At 40.0% G+C, this 13,763-nt stretch overlaps 1 protein-coding gene across 1 annotated transcript; it reads left to right on the top strand.

Moving 5' to 3' along the window:
* Nucleotides 1-3,782: 3,782 nt before the first annotated feature.
* LOC103708683 (putative RNA-binding protein C25G10.01) lies at nt 3,783-12,929 on the top strand. The gene is made up of 7 exons (XM_089929397.1): nt 3,783-3,817; nt 3,925-3,944; nt 10,927-11,086; nt 11,199-11,298; nt 11,363-11,512; nt 12,123-12,192; nt 12,333-12,929. The coding sequence occupies exons 3-7, from the start codon at nt 11,007-11,009 to the stop codon at nt 12,563-12,565; spliced, it is 633 nt and encodes a 210-aa protein (XP_089785523.1). The 5' UTR covers nt 3,783-3,817; nt 3,925-3,944; nt 10,927-11,006; the 3' UTR covers nt 12,566-12,929.
* Nucleotides 12,930-13,763: the final 834 nt, after the last annotated feature.

A 13,763-nucleotide genomic window follows, 5' to 3' on the forward strand; every position in this document is an offset into this window, starting at 1 on the left:
CGGTTGGGAGGAGATCTCCAAGTCGGCGAAGAGATCTTTGGAGTGGCCCTTCAGGACCTGGAGTTGTCTGTGGAGATCGTCCACCCGCCGGTCCAGGGAGCGCGACCGATGGGTGGGAGACAAGGAGCACCGAGAGGGGGACCGACTGGAGCGCGGGTTCCTTGAGGACTGGGGGGTCTGGGAACGCGCCCGGGCCCGCCTCTCGTACCCCGCGCAGCTCCGATGGGAAGGTCCCGGCAGAATGGACCGTGCTCGAGAATCTTCCTCGCGCCGGCGCTCCTCCCCATGGGAGAGGAAGGAGCGCGGGTTGAGGAGGACAGGTGAGCGCTCAGGGAGCAGCGGCTCCTGGGCCCGCTGCGGCGCCCGAGACATCACACCCTGCAGGTTCTGCACTGCCTCCGCGAGGGTGCGAACCTGCTGGGCTAACTGGTCGAACTGAGCGGCTTCGACCATCTGAATGGGAGGTGGAGCGGTAGAGTGTTGCTGAGAATGTGTTGGAGACGCAGCGGCCTCCCGGCCGGAGGCGCGAGAGGCCCCGCGACCGGAGGCATTGGAAGCTCCACGACCACCTCGCCGTGCCATTACGATCGCTCTGAGATTCGGCCCTTCCTCTAGCGCCAACTGTTGCTGGTGGTCCAAACCGAGAACGATTGACACAGCGGTGTGAACGGGGTTCCGTCTGAGTTGTCTTGGTTGGTGTTGGTTACGCTCCACCTTCCACCGGAAAACCTGCAAGCAAGCCTCGCACCACCACTGGGGTAGTGGGGGCCCTCCGACGATCAAGTCAGAGGAGATTGGAGGAGGAGGAGAGATGATAATCGCAAGCAAGAGAGTGCTCTGGAAGATATTGCTTACCCCCCCTTCTCCCCCCAGCCGCATATATACCTGGCTGGGGGGTCTCTCAGGGGGGTTTGTCATCGTGGGGCGCGATGGAGTGGCCACTGACATGGCCGTTACAGAGCGTCGTGGAGCAGCGCTGGGTACGGCCATGACAGGGCGTAGTGGAGTTCCGCTTTGTACGGTTGATACAGGAGATCGTGGAACAGCATCGGATACAGCCGTTGCAGGGAGTAGTGGAGCAGGAGGCCTCGGCGTGCCTCTGGGAAGCAGCCTGTCGTTATCAAGAGATCTCCGACTCGGGGTCGGAGTGCTGGATCAGGGGGCAGCCGACTCGGGGTCGGGCTGCGTTGCTGAGGACATCCGACTTGGGGTCGGATTGCTAGATTAAGGGGCAGCCGACTCGGGGTCGGGCTGCGAAGCCGAAGATGTCCGACTCGGGGTCGGATTGCTGGATCAAAGGGCAGCCGACTCGAGGTCGGGCTGTGGAGCCGAAGATGTCCGACTCGGGGTCGGATTGCTGGATCAAAGGGCAGCCGACTCGAGGTCGGGCTGTAGAGCCGAAGATGTCCGACTCGGGGTCGGATTGCTGGATCAAAGGACAGCCGTAGTCTTCATGGGCGCGCGTGCCGGTCACGTGGAGCATGGCGGCTTAGTTCCCCCGTAACACAGATATATTTATTTTATTTTATTTATTTAAAAAAATGGTGCCTAAACACCAATCATTCTAATGGTATAAAGAACAATATGATAAACTTGCTTTATTATTATAGATGGCATGCTTTTAGTTGAGCTCTACCATATCTCTGCTAGCTACCTATGTTTATGAGTTTATACACTGATGTGGTTAGGTGTGATTATCAGCAAGAAAATTCAGTATCGATGTAGGAATTAGTGCAGCACATAAGGATACAATGTACAACCAATATCAGCACTTAAAGGTCCTAATAAATGAGATTTTTATCTATAAACTAATTGAAAAGTCATTTTAGTAATAGAATTTTTCGCCCCATTTTGATAGAAACATGCTTCAAAAGTCTAGTCTCACTAATTATTTAAAAAATTATCCTAACTTAATGTTGAGGATTATGTGTGGAGTCCAACATGAGATAATTAGTAGAAAATAGATGAATTGATATAGATGTTTGGATCTAGAAGACTCAAGTTTATGAGTTGAATTGGTTCCAACTTGTATATCAAGGTCTTCTCCTAGCTGGACTTGAACTTCTCATTTCTCTGTGATAAGTGGCATTAAAGTTGACTTCCAACAATCCTAACAAACTTTTGAAGCTATAAAGGGTGCTCAAATTGGTAGTTTGTATGAAAAATGGTAGCATGCAAGCTGGTAGAGTTGAATCTTGGTAGCAATGGCGTGTCGAGAGGGTGTAGTTATTGTGAAGAATGGTAAGATGCAAATTGGTAGAGTCGAGTCATGGTGGTCATGGTGTGCTAAGAAAATTTGGCAAGTAGAATCAATAAAGCATAACAGGCTTTGAATGCAGGCTAGAGCTATTTTTTGGAAGAGCAAACTTTGGTAAGAGTGAGCATGCTTCTTGGAAGAGCAGATTTTTATAAGGGTAAGCATGGTTCTTGAAAAAGCGGACTCTTATAAAGGTGCGATGAAATGTGGCTCTAGGAGAGCGAGTGACTCTTGGCTTCAACAATAGTAATATACTATAGTGAAGTGTGATCTTGGAGTGTAGGCTCTTAGGTTGGTAACACATGATATACTCAGAAGAATAACTGGATATGGAGTTTGATCAAAGAGTAGTAGATTTGACTCATGGGAGAGTGGAAATAAGCTTCCAAGTGAAGGGGGAAAAATTTTGAGGATCATGTGTGTGGTTTATTCCACATTGGAATAATTAGTGGGATGTAGATGGATTGAAATAGATGATTGGGCCAAGACACTCAATGGTTTAAGCTTTTAAGTTGAATTGGGTTTCAACTTACATGCCTAGACCTTCCGTTGGTTAGATTCAAACTTTCTATTTCTCTCCAACACTTTTGCGAAAACAATAGCTTCTTTAAGTCATCTGTTGTTGATATTTGGGTCTATCTTCTCATTGAAGATAAGTTGTAGATGGCATGTAGATGACCAAGTCCAAAACTTAATGATTTAAGCTTTTAAGTTGAATTGGATTTTAATTTATGTATCAAGACTTTCTCTAATTAGACTCGAACTCTGTGTTTCTTGTTAAGACTTAGCTGAAAAAAAAATAGCCTTCTTTAGATCAGTTATCATTGATATTTGGATACATTTTCTCATCGGAGATAAGTTGCATTCAATTCCCCAACCATAAACTCCTAGCCAACATTAATTGTGTTAATGATGTACATATGATTGGTGATACTATCTAGCAAATTAGTTATCATACAACATTATGAATATGTTTCTGTTAGAGAACGATCTTTCATTACATGCAGTCAATATATGATGATTTTCTCCTACCAATAAGCAAAAATAATTTTCAGTCCATTATATTTTAAGATTTCCACATTAAGATCAATAGTTCATAATTTTTTTTATACTATTAATTGGTAATGTAATTTTACTCACTACTTATCTTATTCTTATTTATCTCATATCCACTACAACATATCTTCGACATAAATAAACTTTAATGTTTATACCATCTAAACACCATAAATTGAAATCAATAATATAATTTTTTATTTCAAAATTATAATCGATTTTTATTGAGAAATATTTGGATCAATTATTAAGAAGATACTAGCTTGATATGTAGGGCTTGGATTTATCCTCTTCACCAAATTAAAGCATGGATCGGGCAAGAGATGGGCCAAAACCAGACCGAGCCGGACCACTTTGAATTACTGCTTCCGGGTCCATTAGTCAAGCGCAAACCAGACCGAACCGGACCCCTTTTTTTTTGGATGCAGCTTCCGGTACAAATTTGTTTCCAAACCCATCTCTCCTCTTCCTCGCCCTAGGTTTCGTTTCTTCCATCACGCCATGGTAATCTCTCTTCTCCCCCTCTCCCTCTCTCTCTCTCTCTCTCCCCTCTTCCTCCCTTTTTTTTTTTTACTAACAATTGATGCTTTCTTGTTCTCTTTTCGTTGCAGGCGGATTCTCCACGCAGGAGGTAAAACCCTAAATCTTACGAATTATAACGTTTCTCGTTTCCTTCTTGTTTAATTTAGGGTTCGAACATCTTCTAGGATTTTGGTCCTTCTGTATCATTCACTCTCGCGTAAGAGAGCCCCGATCCCATCAAGAAGTTGTGCAAACCCTAATTGATTATGTTTTTTTTTTAATTTCTTGTTCCCCCACTTAGATTTTTTTTTCTTCCAATGTTGGTAAGGCTATTTCATAAAGAAAAATCATAGATTCAATAGATTTCATAGCGTCTTGTTGATATCCTGCTTCTCAATTTATTGACCAAAGTGATTGAATGATTAATAAATCGAGTATGGCATGGCCTTTCAGTTGATTGATGCTCTTTCGAATTGCTTGGCCTTATTGGACTGTTTGATTGGAACATTGCTGGGTGTAATTTTCCATTCCTTAAGGATGACTTCCCATCGAGAATCGATTTTGAGGTAAGGTTTTACAGCTTAGTTGTATAGATACGTTGTCTGTTGGTCAAGATCCTTCGATGGGTAAAACTTATTTTCCATGGGCTGCAACCTCAAGAACAATTGGGCTGTTGGTCTGATCAGAATTATAAACACTGATTCTAGTTTTCAGAGTTTTAGGATTTTTATTGGTTCATTCTGGGTAAGAGATTGGGCCAATTCAATGGCTGGATCAATAATTCAATATGCAGGTTGTACATCAAATATAATGCATGCTTGTCCTGATGATTTCTTATATTACATCACATAGAGATGTTAGTTTCACATAATATGTTGAAGTTTTACCTCTGTTAGTCTGCTATCTGGATATTTCTATTGATCAAATATGGTTTGTATGCTTTTCTTGGTGATCTAGATTCGTTTGGGGTCATGTGCTTGGGAGGAAGGTCATAGGTTGAAGGAAAATAGATGTGTACAGATTTGATTTTGTGTATAGGGGTTCTCTTGTTGATTTTTTTTTTTAATTTTTTAGGAAGTTCTCTCTGTATTTTAGTCATGATTAGGTGAATGGCTTAGAGTAGATGATTTCTAATCTTTTGGATTAAGATGGATCTTGTTTCACCAATTTTATCTTGCGATAGCCAATAGAATCCATATACAAATGGTTGTAGGATTGGTCATTTATTTACTGAGGGTTGCAGCCACTCAAGAAAAGAGAAAATATGGACATGTGGCAGTTATAGGGGGTGCAAGGCAGGGGTCATATGACTCCAAAGTAATGAAATACTTGTTTTTTTTTTTTTTTCAGATGTTGATAGTAATGTTGTTAGGTCTCTGGGTCATGTTGACCTGAACACTTAACTGCATAGGCCCTGGCTTCAGGCTAAGAAAGTAGGCTCTTGAGCTGTGTTTGTGCTTAGGCCTTCATATGCGAAGCCCAAGTCCATATGAGTTTGGGCCAAGCTTGGGCTTGTGGTTTTAAGAGAATAAAGGCTGTTTTTGAGCTTGGCTCAGAGGCTCATGGAAAGTATCTACTTTCCTGGTTATATTTGGATAGTAAAAAAGGGATGTAATAAAGCTAAATATGGTAAAATGTTGGAACCTATGTTTTTAATGGGGTATTTTTCAATTATGATGACATAAATCTCATGCCTATATGCCTTTCATCTCTAAGCGTTCAACCTAGTTGACAACTTAGTAATTAAGATGGTTTCCCTGCTTTGTTTGGCAAATCTGACATATTTGAAACTGAGATGTTTGAGCACCAATAAGAAAGATGAGGGGGTTGTAATGCATCTACATAAGATACATTATGTACTTATTCAAATTTCCTGGACTGTTCAGGCCTAGATGAGCCATTTAGGTACCTTCCAGGTGGTTGGCCTGCATATTGGTTGTTCTTCTAAATATCTGTTTTTTTAGAGGCTGCCTCATCATTAGCTCAAAATCAGAAGGAAGTTAGTAAAGCCATGTAAACTAGTATTTTTACTCTTTAAAAGATCCTGTCGATCTTTTCTATTCCACTATGTCGAAAATGATGCCATAGTGGTCATATTCACTGTTGTTGAATTCAGGAATGAATTCTTTATGATCTGATGACTCTGCTAAAATGTTCTTGATCCTTGAGTAACTGATTTGTTCATGAAGGTGTAGCAGGGACATGTATTGTGCTTTCTAGTTGGTGGTTCTTGGCAGCTATCTGGCATTGGGTGAATTGGGATCTAGAAATACTCCTTGATGACATACAGGAAAACCAGCTAGTGACCAATAGGAGCATGTATTCTGGTTTTTTAAAACCTTGTTTATAAGGCACTCAAAGTCTTTCATGTTCCATGCATCCTAAAGAGGTATCTAAGTTCTTGGTGTTTGTTTGTTGTTGTTGTGTTTTTGGCTCTCTCTCCCTACACCCCTAACCCCCCCCCCCCCCCCCACCCAATCTCCAAAAAAAAAAAAAACAAAAAAAAGGAGTTTCAAATTCCTCCATGGTGAATTATCACTGAACTTGCAACTATGGTTGACATGTTGGTTTGGCATTGCTTGTGTCTTTTAAGATAGTTTTCATAAGTGCTTCAATGAGAAGCACTTCTTCACTTGCTCAATGTTTGGCTAACGCATAATGTAAGATCACTTTTAGGTCTGTTTGATTCCAAGTATTATGGATCTAGATGTAGTAGAATCAAATCACACTAGAGTGCAATGTGGGTTTATATCGAGGACCTGAAATCAACTTGTTATTTGTTTTATTGTTGTTATTGTTGTTGTTGTTACCTCTATTGCTAGTGCTACTACAACTATTATTACCAAGGTTCACCATATCAATACATTCCACCTTGTGTTGGGTGTACCATATCATATCAGTGTGGGGCCGAGACTTGGTATGCCCGTTCCAGGCCTCGGTATATCAAACTGACCCCCATACTGCTGGCATACTGACAATATATCAACATGGTACTGGTACAGGGTTCGGTACCAAGAGTGCAAACCTTGATTCTTTCTAGACTGTTGTTGTTGTTGTTGTTGTTACCTCTTTTATGATTTATGATAAATGTAGAGTGTTTGATTTTGGTAAAAAGTAGAAGGGAGTATATGAGCTTTCACTATATCAACTTGGTAAGTTGAAATTATTATGTTGAGGTTTGACAATTGTCATACAGAAAACTCTCCTGCCATTTCATCCTACTAAGAGGAAGAAGGTTCTAGTTTGTATTTTAAGCAAAAGTTTTTTAAATGTATTCTAAGGTGTCTTTTTAAGCAAAAAATCTTATTTCCTAAGTAATATGTTATAATTGAATTATGTAGATGCGAAGCATTTGATTATAGTTTGGGCTTAAACTAATATTCTCCTACGTGACCCAGAATGGTGCACCTACCCAACCTTGAGCTTGGCTAAGCTAAAATTTGTCCACAGGTGAAGATGAACCCAACCTGAAATGGTAACCTGTATTGATTACCTGTACTGATTCCTTTATTTTCAACTTATATTACCCTCTGAGAAGAAGAGTAAAATATACTTGAAGTTGATGGCCTTGATTAGGGTGAGCAGTGAGCATCAAGACAGGTTAAGGGAGAGATAAACCGAGGTAGACAGTGAATGATGTGGAGGTAGATTTTGGAGATCAGAGGTGGTAAGTGAAGGGCAAAATGCCGGCATCATCATGATGTAAGAGTGCAAGGAACAAGAGAGGAGACATAGTGATTCTTTCTGGATGTTCAATTTTATGGCAATGGTTTTCAATACGTTTTTAGGATCATATTGGAGAAGCGAGGATCTTTTACTGAAGGTGCCATTGCTTAGAGATCTTATGCCACATTAAAACATGCTTCATGTTACTTTGATAGTGATCCAGACCAACTTTTTTTCTAGGGAAATTATATGATAATAATTATTCCATTTATTGGATTCATGTATTTCCTGGAGAAATAGACAGTAATGGCTCCAGATAGGAATATTAAAATAAATGATAATATATCTAATTGGGAGGGAGAGTAGTTTGAATTCTGTTTTTCCTTCAATTTGAACATAAAAACACGTCGCTAGAAGGCAACACAATTTGAACTTTTCTCCATTTTCTCCGCACATGCAACCTCAGTTATTGTGATTGGAGGTCTTAGATTTAGTGATAAATAAAGGGTAGGCTTGTCTGCCAAAGTTAAATGGCATCCATATCTGAATATTTCTAGATGAAAGGATTATAATATCGAGTGTACTGGCTGCTACATGCCATACCAGGCAGGTACTGGTACTGAGCATTCCCTTGGGACCAATTTCTGGGTGAATTGGCCTTCCCTGATTTGGCTTTGAACCAGTTCTTTTCAACCTAGTACTGCTTGGTATCATGCCTAGAGGTGTTTTTACTCTTATTTCTTTGGTTTCTGCTTGGTAACAAGCCAGCTTGTGCACTGTGTCCGTATGTGTTTCATAATGTACCAGCTAGTGACCAATATGAGCATGTATTCTGGTTTTTTAAAACCTTGTTTATAAGGCACTCAAAGTCTTTCATGTTCCATGCATCCTAAAGAGGTATCTAAGTTCTTGGTGTTTGTTTGTTGTTGTTGTGTTTTTGGCTCTCTCTCCCTACACCCCTAACCCCCCCCCCCCCCCCAACCCAATCTCCAAAAAAAAAAAAAAACAAAAAAAAGGAGTTTCAAATTCCTCCATGGTGAATTATCACTGAACTTGCAACTATGGTTGACATGTTGGTTTGGCATTGCTTGTGTCTTTTAAGATAGTTTTCATAAGTGCTTCAATGAGAAGCACTTCTTCACTTGCTCAATGTTTGGCTAACGCATAATGTAAGATCACTTTTAGGTCTGTTTGATTCCAAGTATTATGGATCTAGATGTAGTAGAATCAAATCACACTAGAGTGCAATGTGGGTTTATATCGAGGACCTGAAATCAACTTGTTATTTGTTTTATTGTTGTTATTGTTGTTGTTGTTACCTCTATTGCTAGTGCTACTACAACTATTATTACCAAGGTTCACCATATCAATACATTCCACCTTGTGTTGGGTGTACCATATCATATCAGTGTGGGGCCGAGACTTGGTATGCCCGTTCCAGGCCTCGGTATATCAAACTGACCCCCATACTGCTGGCATACTGACAATATATCAACATGGTACTGGTACAGGGTTCGGTACCAAGAGTGCAAACCTTGATTCTTTCTAGACTGTTGTTGTTGTTGTTGTTGTTACCTCTTTTATGATTTATGATAAATGTAGAGTGTTTGATTTTGGTAAAAAGTAGAAGGGAGTATATGAGCTTTCACTATATCAACTTGGTAAGTTGAAATTATTATGTTGAGGTTTGACAATTGTCATACAGAAAACTCTCCTGCCATTTCATCCTACTAAGAGGAAGAAGGTTCTAGTTTGTATTTTAAGCAAAAGTTTTTTAAATGTATTCTAAGGTGTCTTTTTAAGCAAAAAATCTTATTTCCTAAGTAATATGTTATAATTGAATTATGTAGATGCGAAGCATTTGATTATAGTTTGGGCTTAAACTAATATTCTCCTACGTGACCCAGAATGGTGCACCCACCCAACCTTGAGCTTGGCTAAGCTAAAATTTGTCCACAGGTGAAGATGAACCCAACCTGAAATGGTAACCTGTATTGATTACCTGTACTGATTCCTTTATTTTCAACTTATATTACCCTCTGAGAAGAAGAGTAAAATATACTTGAAGTTGATGGCCTTGATTAGGGTGAGCAGTGAGCATCAAGACAGGTTAAGGGAGAAATAAACCGAGGTAGACAGTGAATGATGTGGAGGTAGATTTTGGAGATCAGAGGTGGTAAGTGAAGGGCAAAATGCCGGCATCATCATGATGTAAGAGTGCAAGGAACAAGAGAGGAGACATAGTGATTCTTTCTGGATGTTCAATTTTATGGCAATGGTTTTCAATACGTTTTTAGGATCATATTGGAGAAGCGAGGATCTTTTACCGAAGGTGCCATTGCTTAGAGATCTTATGCCACATTAAAACATGCTTCATGTTACTTTGATAGTGATCCAGACCAACTTTTTTTCTAGGGAAATTATATGATAATAATTATTCCATTTATTGGATTCATGTATTTCCTGGAGAAATAGACAGTAATGGCTCCAGATAGGAATATTAAAATAAATGATAATATATCTAATTGGGAGGGAGAGTAGTTTGAATTCTGTTTTTCCTTCAATTTGAACATAAAAACACGTCGCTAGAAGGCAACACAATTTGAACTTTTCTCCATTTTCTCCGCACATGCAACCTCAGTTATTGTGATTGGAGGTCTTAGATTTAGTGATAAATAAAGGGTAGGCTTGTCTGCCAAAGTTAAATGGCATCCATATCTGAATATTTCTAGATGAAAGGATTATAATATCGAGTGTACTGGCTGCTACATGCCATACCAGGCAGGTACTGGTACTGAGCATTCCCTTGGGACCAATTTCTGGGTGAATTGGCCTTCCCTGATTTGGCTTTGAACCAGTTCTTTTCAACCTAGTACTGCTTGGTATCATGCCTAGAGGTGTTTTTACTCTTATTTCTTTGGTTTCTGCTTGGTAACAAGCCAGCTTGTGCACTGTGTCCGTATGTGTTTCATAATGTACCAGCTAGTGACCAATATGAGCATGTATTCTGGTTTTTTAAAACCTTGTTTATAAGGCACTCAAAGTCTTTCATGTTCCATGCATCCTAAAGAGGTATTATACATTTTTCAATAGATAAATGTTGTATATACAGCTGCAGGAATTGATATTATGCAGGATATTCTGACAAATCACGGACTTATGGATGTCGGTCCTTGTGGGCTATCAGTCTGTTCACCAGAAAATCATGTCTGACACTTTGTTTACTTTGGAATTTTTGTTCTCTCTCCCTGCCCCCGCACCCCCCCCCCCTCTCTCTTCTCTTCTCTCTTATTTTTTTTTTTTTTTGATTCCTTAGCCAAAATGGTTGCATGTTCTCGTGGATGTTTACAAGTCCATGGCAATTTTCTTACTTGCTATACTAAAATAGGCCTCACTTAACACCTCTCTTTTGTATTTATTTCTAGGCCCTTTTCAGTTTGACAAGGTTGGTCCTTTATTTAACTATGGGTGTTTCAGGTATTCACGATCCCCTTCTCCTGATAGGATGTACCCTAGCTCGAGATCTAGGGGTCGGTCTCGAACACCCATTCCCAGATCACGATCACGATCTGGAAGCCGTAGCAGGTATGATGCTTACATTGACATTACTAAATATAGTTGATTTTGTGATTCTATCAAGCTTATTTGATATGTGGATTTAACTATGAGATTTGTCGTTTATGACCTGTGGTTGCAGGGATGATTCGGTAAATCCTGGAAATACTCTCTATGTAACAGGCCTGTCGAGTAGAGTCACAGAAAGAGATCTTGAGTATCACTTCTCCAAGGAGGGCAAGGTTAGTTTGTGTTACATATTTGTTTAGCCATATTGATGTGTATTAACTACTTTTGTATTCTTAGGTTAAGGGATGCTTTCTCGTTGTTGAACCCCGTACTCGTGTCTCTCGTGGTTTTGCATTTGTGACAATGAATACAGTTGAGGGTGCTGACCGTTGTGTCAAGTATCTCAATCAGTCAGTTTTGGAGGGCCGATACATAACTGTGGAGAAGGTAATATTTTGCACCATGTGTACCTAGATGATGTTCAGGGGAACACTTTTTCACCTTTTCTTTCTTTCCTTCTTTTTCTTTTGTTTTTTTTGACTTGGAGGTTTTTGATTATATTCAGAAGAAAATTGCCTCAGCTATGTTGGCAGCAATCAAGATGATGAGACAATCCATCTCAACTTTAGTCCCACAGTTGATGAATGGCCAGCCTATTGTTTTTTCCATGCTTCAAATCAGCTAAACATTGCAAACTTGTCCAACTAAACAACCTCAGCATTCACCTTCAACTCTCAACTAATCAACGGACAATACCAACTCTTTAAGCGGGAATTTATGGTACCTGATACCTAGCATATATCTAATGATGCTACTAGTCATGCCTAGTGTCAAATGTTGTTCCGGTAGTATTAAATTTCTTAACCCTTTGCCAATGAGTTATATCATTTAGTGCTCGTCATACTTTTATTTCTGATTTTTAACCGGAGATGTTGGTGTTTCGTATGTGTGCTTTTGCTTTTTTGCTATGTTTTTCCTTTTCCTTATTGATTATATGCTTTTTTGAGTATCATGGATGGAAACTGTAAAGAATTTGAGGAGTTCTGTTGCTTTTCAGTCGAGGAGGAAAAGGCCACGGACACCTACACCTGGAAACTACCTTGGGGTGAAAAGCACCCGAGATACCAGTAAGTTTTTTGTGTTTTCTGATGAGCACAGCATAATTTTGAGCTTGTTTTGAGTCTCAATACTTTGTTCTTCCAGTTCGTTCAGTAGCAGGCTAATTATTTGTTTCTAGTTTCTTTATACATCCCTATGCTTGCTGCAGGAGATCGTTATGACCGTGACAGGTACCGTGGAGGCTATGGTCGCGATGACTATGGTGGTGGGTACCATAGATCGCCAAGACGTTCACCATATCGAGGTGGTCGAGGTTTCTCCCCTCTTCGGTCACCTTATGGTGGTAGATCAAGAAGGGAGCGGTCAAGATCTATTCCTTATTCTCCGTATATAAGTCGAGATAGAGGCTATGGTCATCGTGCAAATGTTTATGCCAGGTAATCGTTAATGGGCAATACATGTTGGAGCTCTACGGTCAGTTTATCCTCTATGCTTGATGTACTTAACTATTCTTGGGGCATGTTGCTTGGAGTTATATTTATGCTTGATATAACCCTAGCTTTGTTCAAGAACACTAGTTTAGGTACTGGACGATCCTGATATTAGTTTGAGAACGCTGGGTTAGCTTTTGAAGGATGATGAAGACTTGGTTCTTGGCATGAGTTTTTACTTGTGGTTATGGTGACTCTTGCTTTTATGGTACAATATACTTGCATTTTCAGTGGGCATGCGTTGTATATTGTTTAACTGCATTCTGGTTCATGCAGTGAATAATATGCTTCATTTGCTTGCAGATTATTTAAAATTATGTTTTTCCAGCTGCTTTGCTTGTTCATGCCTGAATCCTACCAATTTGTCTGTCTTTTTTTCACGGGCCATTGACCGAGAACATGTCTACATGTCTGATTGCCTTGATTGCCATTAAACATCCGAGGGATACGGTAAGCCATTAAGTGCTTTAGTTCTCGAGCCCATAACCTATTGATATGTACCAAGTACCATGCACCTAACCCTTAGGTGTAGATCCCGCATAGCCAAACGTTGGATCATGAATTTTAGATCTTTGAGATCTTTGGTCATTTAAGTTATTACTTTTTACTAACCTTGGAACCCATTTTTGTAGCTATTGGTAATTATTGTCCCAGTAGTTCATTTCACCTTTGCGCATGTTCGCGTGTCCCTGGCATAGCACGAGAGTGTAATGTAAAGGTTCTTGGGGTGGTCCAAGTTTTGGGCCTCTGACGTCTTGTCTAATAATCTCCTTTACACGAGAATTAAGGCCAAGGACAAGATTGGTCCCTGTCCTCTGCGCCTCTCTCTGGTTGCTGCACGGTAAAATATAAACGGAAAGAGATGCCGACATCATCCATGAAGATGGATTAAGAAAGAATTTTAAAACTAAAATTACGATTATCAGATAGCTTTTGCATCCATCTTCTATTATGCCGGACCCTATGCTCTTTTGCAGAATTATTCGTGGATGGTGTCTACGTTGCTTTCTATCGATATTTCACATATATTTATAGAAAAACTAATAATATAGTTAATTGGATGACGTCTCATGCAATCAAGTACGTTAGATCCGTATTATTGGATTCTTTGATAAATATTAGAATTTAATTGTTAAATATTTTATTTT

The sequence above is a fragment of the Phoenix dactylifera genome, chromosome 3 (genome assembly GCF_051530095.1).
Source record: "Phoenix dactylifera cultivar Ajwa chromosome 3, Ajwa_hap1_PhDact_Kaust_v1.1, whole genome shotgun sequence".
In the NCBI taxonomy this organism is placed as follows: Eukaryota; Viridiplantae; Streptophyta; class Magnoliopsida; order Arecales; family Arecaceae; genus Phoenix; species Phoenix dactylifera.

What these genes read in the sequence shown, in the direction of transcription:
- LOC103708683 (XM_089929397.1), top strand. Translation starts at nt 11,007, where the DNA reads ATGTACCCTAGCTCGAGATCTAGGGGTCGGTCTCGAACACCCATTCCC. An exon ending in ACTTCTCCAAGGAGGGCAAG is followed by an intron (nt 11,299 to 11,362) that starts GTTAGTTTGTGT and finishes TTGTATTCTTAG; the next exon opens with GTTAAGGGATGCTTTCTCGT. An exon ending in GAAAAGCACCCGAGATACCA is followed by an intron (nt 12,193 to 12,332) that starts GTAAGTTTTTTG and finishes TGCTTGCTGCAG; the next exon opens with GAGATCGTTATGACCGTGAC.